At 41.6% G+C, this 19,679-nt stretch overlaps 1 protein-coding gene across 3 annotated transcripts in view; it reads right to left on the minus strand.

Moving 5' to 3' along the window:
* Positions 1–240: 240 nt before the first annotated feature.
* Positions 241–19,679, minus strand: part of E2F3 (E2F transcription factor 3) — an 83,650-nt gene continuing 64,211 nt past the window's right edge. For 2 of the 3 annotated variants that reach the window (XM_082637654.1, XM_082637656.1), the window contains exons 2-7: positions 12,784–12,895; positions 11,271–11,490; positions 9,562–9,720; positions 6,291–6,405; positions 4,859–4,994; positions 241–3,726 (exon numbers count right to left, since the gene is read on the minus strand). In XM_082637654.1, coding sequence (XP_082493780.1) covers positions 3,464–3,726; positions 4,859–4,994; positions 6,291–6,405; positions 9,562–9,720; positions 11,271–11,490; positions 12,784–12,895 — 1,005 coding nt within the window. In that variant the 3' untranslated portion in view covers positions 241–3,463. The remainder of the gene's footprint in view (positions 3,727–4,858; positions 4,995–6,290; positions 6,406–9,561; positions 9,721–11,270; positions 11,491–12,783; positions 12,896–19,679) is intronic. The other variant, XM_082637655.1, reaches the window with a different exon arrangement.

Genomic DNA, 19,679 nt, shown 5'->3' on the forward strand with positions numbered 1-19,679 from the left:
TGGTTTCTGCCAAGTGATCAGAGACATGGCAAGTTCTTCTGCTTCCCAGAGTGGCAAGCATACCACAGGTGCTCAATTTTTTGCTTCATGTTCCCCAAATCCCAACTAAATGGTAAGACATACGAAGCTTGGAGTTTTTGTTCAAACAACGTTCCCCTTAACTTGCTAAGCATGTCTTTAAAAATAAAATTAACGTAGGAGCATAAGACAATAGTAAGAAAATCCATCCACATGTCTAAACTCTTTTAAAAAAATCATTTTATTGATCCTTTACCATACAAAATTTATTCAAATTACACCCATTTGAAGTGGTAAGATCACAGCTAGAGAACAGGTTACCCTGTAACAAATCTATTTACAAAATCCATCATAAAAGCTTTTTTTTTTTTTTTTACATTATATTACATATTTTCTTTTTTTAACTAGCATACAACACAAAGCTAAACTGATTAGTAGTTTGCCTGCTCCCAATTTTGGGAGAAATACTTCCTTTTGACAAAATCACGTACCCCATAGGAAAAGAAATTCCCACAATCTGACAATTGCCACCCGACTCACTCTGCAAGGCATCTTCCTTCAAGTCCCTCCTCTTGTACACACGAGTTGTCATGCACACGCTGAGTTCTTACTTTCTTTTTCCTGAAAGCTAAAGCTTTAAATACTGCAATTGTATTTACAGATCTACACTTACAACAAAAATGAACACAAGAACACAACAACAACGAAAACAAAAACAAAATAACACTCTTAAAAAATTACAAACCAGCTAGAAAATATTCTGGCAGTGTTTACAAATTAATTGCTATTTTTGTACAAAATTGCTAGATAATGAAAATATGAGTAGGCTGCGTATCAACTTAAATAAAACGATTGCTATGCACAAATCTGTACATATAAACACACACCTAACACTGTTTGACAGCTCATGTGTTGCTCTTTATACAGTTTACTTTCTAAGGCTCACGCAGTCATAATACGCACACTTGTAACTTTTAGCCATTTCATGTGTGAGCTTTAATAGCAGCAACTCAATGGTACCAGGAAACCTGCATACTCAGTACTTAAAGTAACACAAATACTGTAGTACTAACCCACTTTGTGTGCCAGATACTATGCAAAAAATAAAATGACTAATAATGCAAACAGAATACAGTATGGACGTCTAATTAATGTACACCAGTTAAGCCCATTAACTGGGAAAACATTATGCATGAAGGAACTTGTAAGACTTATTAGGATTCCTTTCATTTTTAAAACAATAAATACGGCATCACGTTACGAAAAGGTTTAACGAGAAATTCAACCAAACACACAAACACCTAGTCAGGTGAGCTCAGTCTTTAGACTTTGGGAAAAAATCAGCTTTTGTGCAGCTGGCAAAGAGAATTACACAAAGCTGGAAGCAGAGGCAGCTAACCAGATGAGATAAATATGGGAAATGGGGAAAAGCTTGGCATAAATGGTTTCCCATACAGGAAAACACCCCACAGTGCATTTCCAGTAGGCACTTGACACAAAGCTCCCCCTTCCCCCCTCCCCCCCCAATGCTTCATCGCGGACCAAGTCCAGTGTGTGTATGAGGGGAACGGGGGTGGGGATGGAGGCCGAAGAAAAGGGAGGATGATCTGCACCTTTGTTTTTCTTCTCAAACATACACCCACGCATACCTACACAAATAGTTTAAAGTGCTGGTGTCATTCTTTTGACCCGACCACCACTTTGCATATTGTGGAAATCTACCTAGACTAACCCGGCTAGGGCTTTCACGGTTTTGTTTTGTGTTTTTCCTAAGGGATATATTTGCCATTCAATTAACACGTGAATCGAGTGCCTACTATGTGCCTACCGCTGTGCTGGGCACATAGCATTTCAATTTAACTGTTCTTTGTGTTGAGGTTTGTTTTTTAGATGACTCCCTCATTCCCACAGTCTTTAGCATCCAAGGAATGGATGTGAGGTACTCTGCCACATTCCCAGCGGGAGAGGGCCGTCTCCCCCTGGCCAATGGGAAAGCCGTTCTTGGACAGAACTGGTAGGATTTGCAGCTGTCATGAAGCCTCCAACTTGGGACACCATTCCTGAAGAGTTAAGGGGAAGATGCCCTGGCATCCTGTCCTGCTTTTTCTACATCCCTGACTTCCCTTGGTCCAGCTCACTCCTTCGTAGTGGAAGGGGAATGGGAGCTCCCTGTTCTCACCAGCGGAAGTAAATGCCACTGATAGAACGCTACTCACAACGGGGGGATGTCCTTCTCCCCAGAGGCCTCTCCATCTGACCCCATCCTGAGAAGTGGTCTCCCTGAGTGCAGTATAAGAGAGCCCTTTCCCCGGTCACGGGGGCCTGGGAAGCCCAAGGACGGAGGGATACACACCTGCTGCTCCTTGGGGCTGCTATGTCATCTGACCTGGTTCTCCTTCCAGATGGGCCGCCCCTGTCAGCGAGCTCCACTGGCTCCAAGCACCCCCTCCTGGGAAAGGAAGCAAGATGGGGCAAAGCTTCTTGCAGAGGCTGTTAAACCTTAGATCACACACGTTTAGATGCTCTGATCAATAGAGGTTCTCTACCTCTGCTTAAATAATTTGAATTAGCAAAAACTGCTTCAAAGTAAACAATTAAATTGAAATGGTGATGGGTGCCACAGGAATGCTTAAATGGCAGCTTAAAAAAAAATCTAAAATAATCCACAAAGAACTCCAAAGTAGGCATTTGCTACAAATCAACTTCAAACTTACAAATACATTGGGGGCAGGGGAGTGGAAGTGGTTTATGGAGACAGGAAAAATCCACAACAGCTCAGAGGGGCAGAACTCAACTATTCTTCTGTATCTGCGACAAATACTTGAAAACAGTTTCTTCATCTGAAAGGCTGTGGAGGATCTCTTGACCTCCTAGTGGGACATGCGGTCCATAGCTTAAACTGAATTATGACAGTAATTTAAATATTCCTAAGAAAAGCTGAAGAAATCCATTTCATACTTTTGCATGACTTCAAGTTTACAGTTCCTGCAGTTCCATTCCAAATTAGCAGACCCCAAAGACATGCATTCTGCGAAGAAGGCACGGCTTGAAATGCTATTAAGGAAGATTGCTGTTTTCGAGTGGGCCAGGTGGCCAGACCCCAGTCTACAGCCCATCCATCAGGCACAGCAAGCCAATCCAGGGAGGAGGGAGGAAAAGGACGGGTGAGAGACACCTGATTGCACATTTTCTCACTTGCTGACTCATCCAGGAGATTTTGGAGCCTGGGGCAAGGCAGGGCTTTCCCAAGGGAGCCTGCAACTGTGCGTTTAGACAGTTTTTTTTTTTTAATTCATTAAAATGTCAGCTTTGTTCTGAAGTTTGTAGTTTACTTCATGATACTATCTTGGAGGAAGAAGGTAGGAAGGGACAACACTGCATGACAGATGTTCGGCTTCATAATAAAAAAATATTGGTTTATAAGGGAAGTCCACACAAAGCATAATCAGCTACACATAAAGTCTTCCACCAGTGGGAGCTTTTCCAAATCGTAAGCATCAAAGAGATCGCTGATGCCTTCCTCCTCCCCAAGGCTTAGGAGATAGTCTTCTTGGAGCAGGGGGGGCAGTAAGTTCACAAATGGTCCTTCTAGGTTGGAAGGAATTTGGTCCTCAGTCTGCTGTAAAAGGTTGGCTGGGGAGGCCAAAGGAGAAAGGTTTGCCATAGAAATCGAGCAATCACTATGTCCTGAGTTGGTTGAAGCCAAGTCTGAAAGGGAAAAGTTGGTGGAAACAAGAAAATAAGTTAGGCAAAAATCAAATTAATTTTGGGGAAGCATGTACGTGTTGCTGTTATAAAAGCATGCACTCTTTGCTAAGGACAATTAGATGACATTACAGTATAGATCACCTCACGCTAACAGGCTCTGTGAGCAGTGACTCTGGTATGCCTTTTTGTGTTCTTGTCTACTCACTCATCTTTTAAAATACCAACGGTTAGCAAACAAGAATACATGTAGCTTCAAAGATTAGAGGCTAACAAGCTAAAAAATGTCCTGCTATCAGTTATTCTGTAAAGAAAACAAAACCTACAGACTGAAAAGTTGGCTCCCTAGTAGAGATCACTGATTTTAACTTAGTCTTTTTTTAGCTTATTAAAGATACTTCTAAAAATACAAATAAAAAGACACATCCACTTTGAAGTTCTAGGGTGGAAAAAAAAAGTGGTCTTTTGTTTTACCATTTGAGGTAGCATTTTTTTCTCCCCCTCAATATTAAGTCAGACCTGATCACTTAAATCATTCCTATTCTTGCTCCTATATTGGGAGGTAGTAGAAGAAAATTAAATGCATATCTCAATCTGAAAAAGAAAGGCTGCAAAAAGCTTCCCTTGCTGTGTGGACAGTGGAAGGATGCATTAGATTTATTTTCCTGGGGTTTCCCTCCCTTATTCTCTCCCCATCACATTGCGGGGGAAATTAGGATAAAACTTCTTTGGCAAAAGGCTTTTCTCTCCTAACTTTTTTCAGTTCCCTCTCTAATGATCTCTGCGGTATCCCTCAGAGGTGTGCGGCCAAGTGTAGCTGGTGATTCACCCAGACAGCTTACAGCTTCACTCCTCACTTCCGCTGGTTTTCCAAAACATTGTAAAGAAATGGTTTCTGCTGATGGCAAAAGCCTGTAGGGGCTCCATTAAGTGGGTGGAGGAGCCATTTTCCCCGAAGAAGATCATTATTTTCTTCTGCAAACTATTCAGAATGCCTTTTTAAAAAAATGTTACCTTAATAACATTAATAACAGAAATTTTTGTTTCTTGCCTAGACTTGTGATTCTGATACAGGATCCTTCTAGCCTCATTCATTTTTAACATAGTTTCCAAATGACAAAAGTGGAATTTTTACCTTTGGAAGTGGGTTTAGAGATATTCCCATTGTGGTCTTGGTTGTTTGTTTTCATTGGACTATGTGTTTCAGTCTCTTCTGGACACAGATAAACCTCAATGGGTCCTTGGGTACTTGCCAAATGTATTTGTAGGCTCTATGAACAGAAGAAGTGAGAGAAGTTCAAACTGAAAGTTCTTTTGGAAATGACAGCTATAGTAATTTTCATCAAAACATGGAAAGTAAGGGTAATTTTCACTGTTCCTTTTGTTTCCCTACTGGTAGTCCACCACAATCAATGACTGTCATCCTCTAGAGCAGGGGTCCACAAACTGCAGCCCGAGGGTCAATCCTGTCCACTAACTGGCTTTGTAAATAAAGTTTTATTGGCAGAGTCACGCCCATTCCCATTGTTTGTGTGTAGCCTCTGGCTGATATTTGTTTGTTTGTTTGTTTTCATGCTATGATGGCAGAGCTGGGCAGTTGAATAGTCCCAACAGACTGTAGGGCTCACACAGCCAAAAACATTTACTGTCTGGCTCTTTAAAGAAAAAGTTTGCTGACCCTTGCCAAGAGGAGGTGAATTTAAAATATATATATATATTCCTTTTATGCAAACTCTTAGAAGGTCTTTTAAGTGTTCCAAATACAGTATTCCCATGTTATTATTCCTTAACAGTAGGGGTTTTTTTATGTTGAACTTTAATAGCCACAGGAGGAATAGTACTCTTAAGTGCTAGGAACTGAGTTTAATAAGAGAATGCAGCACACTAATATTTAAAATTCTTCTTTATCTAGGTCATAGAGCTATTATTATCATTTAAGGTGAGAACTCTACCCTAGATGGGAGCTTGCAAATTTCATTCTTTTTATTTTCTACGCATTCTTTTACTACATTTCTGTATCTTATATAGTCTAGGCCTATGTTATCAAAGTATATCTGAAAGCAATCACAAAACTATGCTCCTTATTTTCTTACAATATTCTAGTCTATCAATTAACCCGAAGTCCCATTTGATTTCTTAAAAGTAAATGTGTTATAAATGATAAATTCTTAAAATGTCCTAAGATAAGTTAGGGAGCTACTTTAAAACATTTATATCTCTGTTCATGGTGGGGACCACATCCAGGGTAATCAACATAAAATTCCCCACCGGTTCAAATGGATCAGAACTACCATGTAACAAATTATGAAAAAGAGAAAATACAAGAGGGACAGGGCCCCATATACCACTTTGAGTTGAATGCCTTGCTATGTTAAAATTAGACTTTTTGGACACTCAATACATATCAAACTGTTGAAATGTTTTTAAAGTTAGGATTAAGTAAAACAGAAGGGGAAGAACTATCAAGCTTTTAGGAGAATACAGACTTTAACCAGGAGTCAATGATTCTTTAACACCAGGCATTCCAAAAAGATCTCTACAGATGAACAAAGACGTTATCTCCTTACCTCTATTGGGTCAGGCACTTCAAGTCTTGTTTCTGGAGGGGCTTTCACAACTATAACAGTTTGGTCTTTAAGGCCACTAATTTTTCGAATATCTTGATATGTAACATAAGCTAACGTAATTAGTGTTAAGGAAATCTTCCAACTAATCGTCTCGGATGTAACCGTTATGAAGGTAACAAAACAGATGCATGGAAAAATTTTTAAGTATTTTATTTCTTAGAAGAATATATCTGTCTCTCCTAGATCTTTAAATATATGGGATCTTCCATGAATCTTCTTTTCTGGTTGTTATTCTAAACAACAAAAGAAGTGTCTAGCTTTTTTCTTTCCATTTTCTTTCCATTTTAAGTTCATGGCTACTTAAGATATTAACATAAACACAGAAACAGAATAGTTAAAATAAACTCTCAAAAGAAAACTGAAACCCAATTTGGTCAGGGATTTTCAAACCAGGTTCCTCTGGAGCACAGGTGTTGCATGAACTCCAATGAAGTACTCTGTCACTCGAATGATGGCAGATCCCAATTCACAGAAAAAAATTAAGCCCTATTAACCATAATTTTGTTGAAACACTGGTAACTTCTATCTGCTACTTGATTATTAAAAAGTGTCAGCAGGGCTTCCCTGGTGGCGCAGTGCTTGGGAGTCCGCCTGCCGATGCAGGGGACACGGGTTCGTGCCCCGGTCCGGGAAGATCCCACATGCCGCGGAGCAGCGGGGCCCGTGAGCCATGGCCGCTGAGCCTGCGCGTCTGGAGCCTGTGCTCCGCAACGGGAGAGGCCACAACAGTGAGAGGCCCGTGTACCGCAAAAAAAAAAAAAAAAAAGTGTCAGCAGCCACCCAGATGAATGAATGAAATCTATGTATCAGTGGAAGAACTCCGAGTACTGCTCAGGCAGAGAGCTTGTTTTCTTAAGTGTACCTGGGCTGGTTGTGATTATATATTGCCTACTGATAAGAGTGTCATTACTTCTCTGTTAGAAAAATTACCCTTTGTATGATATTACTAACTACAATATTTCAGTGTTCACAAGGAGGAAAGCAGCTTCCAGATGATCTGCAACCTAAATGATTTAGGAAAAGAGAGTAAAATAATATTTCAGTACTCTTGGTAGTTACTTCCGAGCACTGAACAATTCTTTAAAGGGCCCTGACAGTTAAGCCTAAGAGGATATTACAAAAGAACATGGTACTTATTAATGATTAAGTACTCATGCTAGCTTGCTTAGAGAGACAGGCTTTGACTTGGTACTACAAGAGAATAGGTCGCATAGCTTTCTTTTATAAGGGACATGGAGTACCATAATTAACATACAATGTCTTTAGCCAGTTGCTTTTCATATTAACTTACAAAAAATGCCTAGGATAAAACAGCAAATCGCAACCCAACAAAGGCATTTCCAGAGGTAACATAATGTAGTGAGTAGAGTCTGTGATCTAACATGTTAAATACAGAAATAGGACTTAGAAAGCCTAGAGGAAATGATGTCCCTTAGATTAGTAGCTTTTTATTAGAAATTGAAGGAAGCTATGAACCTGCTGTCCAGAAAAAAGCACATTCACCCAAAATCTGCATGTACTTTTAGGGGCATCTATCACAGACTATCATCTTTAAGTCTCAGTAGTTCAGACAACAGCTATTTCAGTGTTGAGCTTGACAGGACAGCTCACGCAGGATTCTGGGTTTTAGGTCATCATCTGCTTCATCCAGGAAGCCAATTGCTGTCTTTATAGAAGACTTGACAGTTACGAATTTTTACTGAGAACAGTGGGGAAACTGATAACTAGGTACTTACTCCACAGCCCACTGTCAAAAAGCTATTTGACAACCACTTATTAAAATAAAACCTCATCTACAATTACCCAACATGCTGCAGGAAGGAAAATTTCAACACATTTGTGAACAAGCTGTACCAAATTCGGAACTGGATAGCAAATTGAAATAAATTGTGCAAACATATTCTCTAATCTCACAAACTTAAAAGTGCTTCCATTGTGGCTCCCTCCTGAATTTGCTTCTTGGGTTAGCAGCCCCCTGCAAGGAAGCTTATTTTCTGCAACAAAGGCACCAGAGAAAGCTAATGTAGGTGACAAGGCTATAAGGTGCCAATCACATGTAACAGCCACATCTCCTCCCCGAAGGGGCTCCCGAGTAAACAATGTATGAAGCAGCCCAACTAGAGCTACTCTTATTTCTTCCAGTGTAAGCCCACTCTGGCCACTCTGGGAGGGGGGAGGGGGCAGTGTCCAGTCATCACACCTCTTCTCCAGCTCACTAATCATCAGCTGACAAGGTTAATCCTTTGGCCAACAGGAAATGAACAATCAGAGTTTCAAAAAACTGCTTAAATTGGAAAATAAATTTCCCCATAACTCCAAGGGAAAGCCTACTAGAGATGAGACACTAGAAGAAACCAGGCAGGTCACATATTATTTCCTGTCTAACGAAGATAAATGGGGAACTAAAATCAGAGATGGGATTATTTAAAATACTGGTTTTGTTTTCTACTGATAACTGAGAAAATTGCAAAATCTTCTCGTCAACCCGATGAAGTAATCTCTCTCCTCTATGGTCTGAAGTGAGGTGGTAAACAGTAAGTTTTCCTCAGGTGGTCAACAGATTGTCAGCCAGTTAGGAACAAGAGTTGGCTTTTTATATTTTTACTTCCAAGGACTAACGTTTGTGGATGAATGGATAAGCTGAGATTTCTTAGGCCTTGAGGTGTTTCTGAAATCAGTTTTTGGTGGTGTGATTCAGCATAACGTGCTTTAAAAACTACAGAACGATTCTTCTGTACTCTTTCAAGTCCTTCAACTATAGTTCAATTACAGGTTCAACAAATTCCAGTTGCCCCCAATATCTGATGAAAAGAATATAGAATGTGAGAACCCCAACAGTGACAGCCAACACCCACCTAAAACCTGGGAAGCCCAAGATGAATCTGCCGATTGTCATCATTAGTATGAATACTGACACCTTACATATCTCATTAATAGTGTTGCCTTACGCTCTGAGTGTATCCGTGTGTCCCAACCACACATGAATACAATACTTTAAAAAACAGTTCCCACCTGGCTATCAAAAGAGATATGATAGGATGCAGTCTAATGACTACCATTCCATAAATACTGAACACACACATACACACACACACATGCTTACTTGTATGAAACGAGTAAAATTCTACCTTGTGCGTAAAAGTCAGATCATCAACTCTGGAAACAGTCTAGAAGGGACTAACCCCCGCCAAGCAGGCGGCACAAAGGATATCTTTGATTCTCTGAATCCTCGGTTAACAGTTTGAGGTCCAGGGTGCAGCTTTGGATCAGTTCATCTAATTTCTTCTCTTCCTGACTGAGCTCGGTCACTTCTTTAGACAGGCCTTGACACTGGGCCAGCATGCCCCCGTCCTCAGACAGACTGCAGCCCCTGGAAACCCAAACACAGACTCTGCATGGCTGCTCGACAGGCCAAAGGGGAGAGGGCGAAAGGGAGGGCTGGGAGAAACGGTCCTTTGGGTAAATGTCCCCTCTTGATGCAGGAGGTCACACTGTTTGTTAGCCAAGTGTTAAAATTAGAATTAAAATTCATTTTTCCATACATAAAGTCCTTCACTTTTCACACCATAGAAATTAAGTGAAAAAACACTGCTATTTTCAGGTTTCTTTCCTCCAGAGGAGCCTGTTTCTTCAGAAGAATCAAATTCAAAGGGCAAAAGGAGGCGGCTCCTTCCTGCCACATGCCTCCCAGGGGGGGGAAAAGAAACGGGAAAAAGGATAGAAAGACATAGCAAGATAGAAAAATTTGAAGAAAAAGATGGAATGGTTCAAAATTCAACCAAACGTCATCCAAAAAAAAAAAAGCATGAAAGACCTAGGTAATTTCTGAGGGTCTTATACCACCAACTAAAAAGGAAAAGGAGGTGAAGAAAACAGGTATATGTGCTGGATGCAAGAACAAAAACCAGGGGGCTTCCCTGGTGGCGCAGTTGTTGAGAGTCTGCCTGCCGATGCAGGGGACACGAGTTTGTGCCCCAGTCCGGGAAGATCCCACATGCCGCTGAGTGGCTGGGCCCGTGAGCCATGGCCGCTGGGCCTGCGTGTCCGGAGCCTGTGCTCCGCAACGGGCGAGGCCACAACGGTGAGAGGCCCGCGTACCGCAAAAAAAAAAAAAAAAAAAAAAAAAAAGAACAAAAACCAGTTCCCAACAGGTTTGTCTCAACCACAGGCTAAAATGGGTCACTGAATTGTCATAAAATTCCAAAAAAGTACACGTTCATTTTATCACGTTTGAAGTGATATTTTTTTCAAAGCCAACCCATAACAGATTTATTCCTTCCAATAATGCTTTCATAGTTCCTTCTGATATACTGGGTGTTCAGATGCTCTGTCCATAATTCACAAATGACATTATCATACATTTAATCATACATGTGGGTGTGTAGATGACAAGTATTACCATCCCGGTTTTCCAGAAGGAACCTTGACTTAATTTACACAGAAAGTGAGTTAATCGGCAATGGGAAACATCAATAAAGATACCTGACAACTGTGCATACACACAGATGTGTTGATACACAGCCACAGATAGTTTCTAAACTCCTATTAGAGACAAGCCACAGACCTGTGTAAGCATCTATTAGATTACACATGTGAGCACACACATAAATATCACGGTGACAGATGAACAGCGTTTTACTTTACAGGTGCAGGGCTCCATGTAATCCCAGGATCCCCTTGCTTGAGGCTAATTGAATATAAACCCTTTTATCTCTGACAGCATCTAAACAGAAGGTCTCTTTGTAGAGACTTTGAACTTCTGGCTAAGGAGTTGAGGAAGGAAGAGAGAAGGAGAGAGAAGTAGGAGAGAAAAGGAATCAAGTGTGGGCATGGGCGTGAAAGTTGGGCCTGGGAGAAACCCCTCTGCCGTTTGCAAGGACCCCAGAGCCAGCGAATGCAGGCGCCCTGACTCATACTCACATCCACTGCACGTTGTTTTTAGACTTCTTCTTAATGAGGTGGATGCCTTCCAGTACATTGGTGATGTCATAAATCCTTCTCTTTTGCACCTTCAGCACCTCTGCTGCCTTGTTCAAATCCAAGACCCCATCAGGTGATTGGCTCAGTAGCTGAATGAACTTCTTGGTGAGCAGACCAAGGGATGTATCATACCGTGTTTTTTCTGAGGGAGATTTTGGAGCTTAAAGAAAAACAAAAGCCGAGCGGGTGGGGGGATAGGGGGAAAGGTAAAGAAATGAAGGGTTTCTTTGCAGTCAAGCAAGCCCCCATTCCCCCAGCAGCCCAGGTATTAGTGTTGGAAGCAAAGCTGTTGTCACTGATGTTTTTGGTGAGTTATGGAAAGCTATGAAATCGCTTTATTAGAAAAGGAAGGGACAGTGAAAACTTCTGTTTGATTAAAGCGTTTTACTGCGAATTTCTCAGTAGCTTCTACTTTGGCTTACCCTACTCCCTGGGTCTAGTGAAGTATCTCACACATAGCAGGTGCTCAAAAATATCTGTTGAATGAATGAAAAAGTGCCGTAGCCTCATGGGATCAGCACATGTGGAGCCTAATTTGATGGGGTCCGGCTTATGAATCTCTCCAGCATTTGATGATGGGGCCCAGACAGACCCATCCGAACTGCCCTTTCAGACTCCAGTGTCTCTGTGTGTATATAACTTGTTCACCAACTTTTCAAATAATGTAGATGAAGAATACCTGGAAACGTCGTTCAATCCAGTCTCCCCATCCCTCTGGAATGGGGAGATCCCTCCCCATTTGTATACCCTTTGTATACCCAGGATTCCCTCCAGAATCCCTCTGGAACTGTCCTCATTTAATATTGCATTTATTCTCTTATAGGTGCACAGGTCAAGGGTTTAACTGAGTACGACAGACAATTTGTGGATTGCCTAATTCATACACTACAGGATAGGAGAGGACAAAGTCTGAATTAATTTAGCCTTTGCATTAAATGCCGAAGATGTAAAGGACTGTGTAGCTATTTCCAACCTACTTTTCTCTCTCTCCCAAAAGAAACAACGATTGTGTTTGATGGAAATGGAAACTAGCTGCAATTCACTGGTCTCCATCAATTCTTACGCTGCCATATGCTGAACTAGAGATTTAGGCTGGCATAGACATCACCTACACCCAGCTAGCCCTGGTCCCTGAAGTAAGGTCCATGAAGGAAAGTTAAAGTTAGATTTGACCGTGGGACAGTGCCAAAGAGCTTGTATTCTGAGTTGAAAAATGAAACTGCACACATCAAAAGAGGCCTCCCCTGAAGTCAGTATTCAGGTATCGGAGTGACTCTGTAAACCTCTCACTGGGTGTCTGCAGACATCACATTTATTCTTTGGATAGGCACAGGCAGAAATGAAAAAGAACCAAACATGCCAAAATTATCCACACCTTGGCATCCCTTCAGCCACAAGCTCTGAAAGTTGGGAAGCTCACACCCAAGACAGGAAGAGATGATGGAATCCTTACTTTTTGGACTATCTGGACTTCGGAGCGCAGCTCTTCCTTTGCCCTTGGGGGTTTTTAAACCATCTGAGAGGTACTGCTGACCGCTTTCTCCTAGCTCCAGCCTGCGCTTTGCCTGGAATAAGAGAGTACAGTCATTGGTCACTGGTCATGTGGACAATCGCAAGTGAAGCCAAATGCCACAGGCTCGCGCCAGCCCCCGCTGGCCCCCTCCATGTCCCTCAGGGTCTCGGTTCCCTCCAGCCGGGGCTCCGGCTCTGGCGGCGGAGCTCTCACCACCTGGGCTCAGAGGGACAAATCCAACCATCCTTCAGGGTTAGGCTCTGGAGCCACTTTGTTCATTTACTCATTGATTCAACATACATGCCAGGCATGGGGCTGGAGACTAAGAATACCGCAGGCATCATGGGACTTAAATTCACTTTTCCCCAGCAAACCTCTGCTTCTGTCTCCATCTCTGACCTGGGTTGAACCCCCTTCCTTGTGCTCCCCAAACACTCTGTGTTTATTGGTATCATAACGCTTGCTGGATGTAAGAGTTATTTTACTTATCTGTTTCTCATTTCCTTTAAGGCAGGGACTGCTTCCCATTTATCTTTGTATACCCAGGGCTTGGTACAGAGCCTGGGTTTCTGTAGGTATTCAGTCACACACACACACACTCTGTCTCTCTCTCTCTATATATATATATATATATATTCGATGAATGAAAGGGTGATTGAATAGTAACACAACTGGTCACAGACTACAAATGCTCATTCATCAGAATAACAAACACCGCAAACACTCAATCCTGGGTTTCAACTAGGATTACTTTCCCCATTTGGTCATCAAACTGGGCAAACGAGAAGCTCTCACTGAAGTTTTTAATCTGATTTTTCATATAAAAATATGCACTTCATGTCTTTTATGTACTGGGCTCTGGACGAAGGGAACAGAGGTAAGCAAGACAGATAAGAGTCCCTTGGTTTCTAGTGCGTAGAGTCCAGGAGAGAAGCCAGGTAATTATTAAATAAGTAACTGTTGAGTACGGACTGCATGGGTGTGAAGGGTGTTCAGACAGGGGTGGTACCAACTAGACACCCACATGACAATGTGCATTTAGGCTCATTTCAGGGCAGATGCTTCTAATGAGGAGATTCACAATTTCAAAATAACTCCCCATGACATAGAAACTGAAGTAACAACTTATCAGCCGAACTCGTTCTGTTCACTAAGAAGCCATGAGCCACAGGCAGCTTATCCGATCTGACACGTGCTGTCTGTGTAAAACACACACTGGATTTCAAAACGTAGCACGAAAAAGGCTGAAAGAGCTCATGAATAATTTTTATGTTGATTACATGTTAAAATGATGCTGTTTCAGCTTTATAAAAATATTACTAAATAAGATGCTATTAAAATTATCATTTCACCTTTTTCCGTATATATATGCGGAAAATATATGTATCTTTTTACTATGTGGCTTGCATTTGTGGCACACATTACCTTTCTGCCGAGCAGTGCATCACCACCCCAAAGGCCTAGGAATGACAATTAGCAAATTAACTTTCTTAATTTCATTGTCTGCTCCCAAACACTCTTTTGTCAAATCCTTGTGTGGGCCTGTTGCTTTGGTTGGCCCAGTGAACATTCCCGCTTCATCAGGCAAAACTCCCTGCTTGTTCTTTGGGGAGCATCCCTTCCCTCTCACAGACGAAGAGTGCCCTGGTGCACACAGGTGACCCAGGCCGGGCTGGTCTTTATGCTCCATCCTCCCCCTCGCCCACAGTGACTGCAGTCCTTCTGGCACAGGACCAAAGCTGGGTGAACGAAGGCAACCCCAGGAATTTTTCTGGAGCTACTGGTAGGAAGGGGTGTGCCTTCTTAGTAAGGTTGATAAGCTGGTAGCCGGAAGCTACCTGGAAATGAGGCCTCCCCAGGGGAACGCAGAGTGGAGAAACAGAGAGAAAGGGGTCTGAGGCCATCATGTCAGGTCATGCAGTTGGCCGTCCCCAGACTTTTCAGTTACATCAGTTACATTAGCCAATAAAGTCTCCTTTTAGGTCAAAGCACTTTGAGTTGGGCTCCTGAAAGTGTGGGGAGGATGTGACAACCTGTGGAAAAATGGCTGAGTCAAGACGGGCTCCAGTGAAATGGGGAGCTGGCATGCCTTGCTAACAAGGGGCCAAGGTGTGTTGGTCACTTCTTTCCTGTGGCCTGCAGGAAATTACTACTAATAGAGACAAGCTTTGTAGAGGCTCACCTAAAAGTAGAGAAGGAGAAAACAGCTTTGCTTTGGAGGCTTTTTCTCAGTAGAAAGCAATCCGAGAAGATATACAGCTGTATTCTCTGCCCCTGCTAAAGTCCACAGAAGGAAGGCAAAATGGGAAAAGGGCTTGGGCCCCTGAGCTCCTGGGCCCTGAAGGCCGCACTCTCCCAGAACCCTCAATAAAGAGCCACCCGCTGGCCAGCAGCCTGGGGGCATCGCCGTTTGTGCCTCCCCATCCTCAGCTACTGTTTCAAATTGCTTTGAGGCTAAGGCCTGTGTTAGCAGTGAGCTGTAGGCTGGGGAAATTCCAAGATCTGTTGCTAAGAAACTGCGCTCTAACTTCAAGGACCAGGACTAGTCAGGTTGTGTGACTTTGGTAACCAAGCACCAAACCATAGAGTTGACAAATCTCAATACTAGATAGAAAATCTACTATACTTGAAAGGCACCAGAGGAAGCAAAGGCCTATGAGACCTCAGTCTTCAAGTGAATCAATCCCTAAACCTATAAAACTCACACCAAAAAGAAATGAGCTGTGAAAGAAAGGCAGCCCCAGAAAATCCTCCCAGAGGGTAGAAATCGGGGTGACCATCTTGGAGCCACAAGCAAGCCACATCTCCAGCAAGTCTCCAAGTGCCTGCTATTCCTGTTGGGGTGGGGGGGACATGACATGCTCCGGGAGGTGACCACCGTGTGTGATTTCCTCTTTTCCAAATGGATGTTTCTGTTGGGTTATCCTGTTACCTTGCCTCCACTGCTGAGTGAGTGGGGACTAAACTGGAACACATAGTAGTTGTAGGTCCTGGATCTGACAATGGGCACGGTAACTGGACTTCCTTTTTGGGAAGGGCTACGATGGAGCAGCATTACCTTGATGCTTACCTTAGTGAGTTTGCGCACACATGCTTGTTAAAACAAACAAGAAGCCAGAAGGGAGGATTTAAACAGGGCAGGTAGTCTCTGCCTACACCCCCTTGCCCTGGAAAGAGCACCAGCGCAGATAAAAATCTCCTCTTGGAATTCAAATTTTCTGCTGTTCTTTGTTGGCTCCTGAAGATATGTGTAATTCCCTGGTGTCATTTGTCCTCCGCCTGAAGAATGTCCTACAGCATTTATTTTAGTATACGTCTGCTGGTGACAAATAATCTTAGTTTTATTTTTTCTGAAAACATTTCATCTTCATCTGCGAAGGATATTTTCAATGGATACAGAATTCTGGGTTGATTTTTTTTTCTCCTGTCAGCACTTTCAAGAGAATGTTCCATGTACACTTAAAACTAAATATAATATTGTAAATCAAACACAATAAAAAAACCAAATCAAAAAAAAAATCTCCTCTTGGTCATCTCAAGTTTTGTTTGCTCTTAGTGTGAACATCTTACTGAACGGAGAGCTGTCCTGTTTATAAACAGATCTTCATAATACATGGCCCCTACCAGTAAAGCAACTAATATATCTGGTGCTTAACATGAGGCCCAGCCATTTGGTCCTAAGCAGGAGTAAAGGCCGAACATGAGTGATGCTATATAGATCACCCACAGGGCACCTGCCTGAGCTATTATCAAGGGTGGCTTTTACTAGAAAGGAAGTATGTGCTCACTATAGGACCTCAGCCCCAACTATGACAACGTGCCTCTGCAAGGAACAGTTGCACTATTACGCATTTCAGAAAATGTACGTATGAAAATAATAGGAGTAACTGTCAGGCAGCCAAGCAGTGGGCCGAGGGGAACATCCATGGTTTCTGTCTACCTGGCATTTGTTGCCCCTAATTTTTCATTTGGGGAACTTCTCCACAGTTCTTAGTTCAGGTGGTTTCTCTGTCTCCAGGCTTGAAAACAAAAGGCCTGACACTGTTCAACATCTTAGGCTGGCTCTTACTATCTAGGTTACAGAGGTGAGCACCTTAATCTGGGCCCACCAATCAGTGCAGTCCAGTCAGCTGGCGAATGTGACTGGTTTACGGGTGGTTTACCCATGACCAAAGCAGGATGAATCACTCAATGATGGGATTTTTGTTGGAAAGTACAGGGTTCTTTTCACTGGGAGTTATCAGGCTGGTAGGATGTAAGCCTGGAGCTACCTGGGAACTGAGCCCACAGAGAAGAAAGCAGAGTTAAGAGCTAGAGAGAGACTGAGTCTCAGTGCCTTCAAGGGACGTACGAGATCTTACCAGTCCCAAAGACAGATCTACTAGACTTTCATTTGTGTGAGGGGAAGAATTCCCTTTTTTGGTAGGAGAAAACTGTTAGATTACTACCCCTTGCAACCAAGAGTCCTAGATATAGCCTTTTAGTATTAACCATAATGCACTCAACATTTGAGTGCTTACAATAGGTCATACGCCAGGTTAATTGCTTTCCACTTGACTGTGTTATCTTATTTTTACAACAACCCCATAAGATAGTTGTTATTATTATTTCCTATTTTACAGGAGAAAATGGAGGTTTAGAGCTCTTAAATAACTTTTCCAAGATCCCCATAGCAATAAATAAGCCTACTCCAAAGTCCGTGCTTATAACCACTCCATAAAATGATTGTGAAAGACTGCCATATAAAAATATCCGAAAAGTTATATTAAATTGATACCATTTTACTTTATGATAAACTTAAGTTTTATTTTATTCATAATTAAAAAAAAACTTTCCTTTACATAAAGTGCACATGGTAATTCAAACAGCACAAATGGATATACATGGATTGCAAACTTTTCTCCCAGGGACTTCCCTGGTGGCGCAATGGTTAAGAATCCACCTGCCAATGCTGGGGACACGGGTTCGATCCCTGGTCCGGGAAGATCCCACATGCCGCAGAGCAACTAAGCCCGTGCGCCACAACTACTGAGCCTGTGCTCTAGAGCCCACGAGCCACAACTACTGAGTCCCCGTGCCACAACTGCTGAAGCCCACACACCTAGAGCCCGTGCTCTGCAACTAGAGAAGCCACCGCAATGAGAAGCTTGCGCACCACAGCGAAGAGTAGCCCCCCATCTCTGCAACTAGAGAAAGCCCATAAGCAGCAATGAAGACCCAGCGCAGCCAAAAATAAATAAATAAATAACATAAAAATAAAAAACCAGACTGTGTGTTTCATAACCATTAAAAAAAAACCCTTTCTCCCACTCTTTTTAGTCTTTTAAAAATTTTTATTGGAGTATAGGTGATTTACAATGTGTCTTTCTCCCACTCTTGATCCCCAGTTTCTTTCCTCAAAGGCAAGCACTACTAAGTTACTTAGATATCCTTTTAGATAGTCTAGGTAAATACAAGTATATATATATACATATACATATACATATATATATATATATATATATATATATATATAGTTTTATACCACCACACCTTATAAAATTTTTTTTACACAATGGTAGCAAACCGCACACTATTAATAACATGTCTCGGAGTTTGGTCCCTATCCGTACACATAGAATGACCTTATTTTTTAGAGCTTCATAATATTGTATTCATTAGTATACCATGATTTGTTTACTTAGCCAGACACCTACTAATGGCCATTCAACACTCCTCTGCTATAACCACTTTCCCAATAAATATTCATGACGGCACTGTGGGGTAGGCGTTCCTATACCCATCTTGCATTGAGGCAGAGAAGTTAAGGATTTACCTAAAGTCTCGGTTAATAAGTCACAGATACCAGGATTGAACCCAGGTCTGTTCAAATAATTTGTCAGTGACCACGACTTCCCTGGACTGATTGAGATGTCCCTCCTTTGCTGCCATAGCAATTTCTGGGCTGCTGGGGCATGATTTCACAATCATAACACATATATAATCCAGGTTTCTGCACTGGACCTGAGTGCAGTCTCAGGTCTTAAGTAACTTAGTTTTCCCAGAGCCTTGCATATGGCATGCACTCAGTCAAATTGACTTATTTATTTTCAATGAACCAAGGAATAAATTCCCGAAGTCTCTTGGCAGGTAAATCACAAAGCTCCAACATTACCAACCTGTAAAGGGGACACTTAAATATATATATACTTAAATATATATATATATAAATATATATATATATATACACATATATACACACATATATATATAATCTCCAGCGTGTGCTGGAGATTAATCTACATGTTTGGAAAGATTTTCAAGAAATATAAAGGGGGAAAAATTAAGGTTGCAGAAGGCTATGTATAATATGATCTCATAGGGGTAAAAAAACTATAAAACTATATAGATCTCAATATGAAATTTTCCATGTATCCATGAGGAAAAAGTTGGAAAGATCCACATCAAATGTTAATGGAGATTATCTCTGAGAAGTAAAATTAAATATGAGGTAATGATTTCATGTTAATAGCTGTATAAAATTTGGTTGGGTTTTACAAAGTGATATGTCTACATACATATTAAATTTATATCTTTCAAACTAACACTTCCACTTTTTGGAATACATTCTGAGAACATTTATGTTGCTTCTAGGGTTTGTCTATTAAAAACAGCACAGCCAGTTTCTTGAATATTTATACTTTTCTACTTATGTCCAACATAAATGCCCAATCTCAGAAGAAAAATTCACTAAGTTATTGTACATTTATCTAATGGAATGTTATGCAATTAATAATGACTTTTTTTTTTTTTTTAAAGAAGATGTTGGGGGTAGGAGTTTTTTTTTTTTAATATAA

The sequence above is a fragment of the Mesoplodon mirus genome (assembly GCF_964341445.2).
Source record: "Mesoplodon mirus genome assembly, chromosome: 12".
Classification (NCBI taxonomy): Eukaryota; Metazoa; Chordata; class Mammalia; order Artiodactyla; family Ziphiidae; genus Mesoplodon; species Mesoplodon mirus.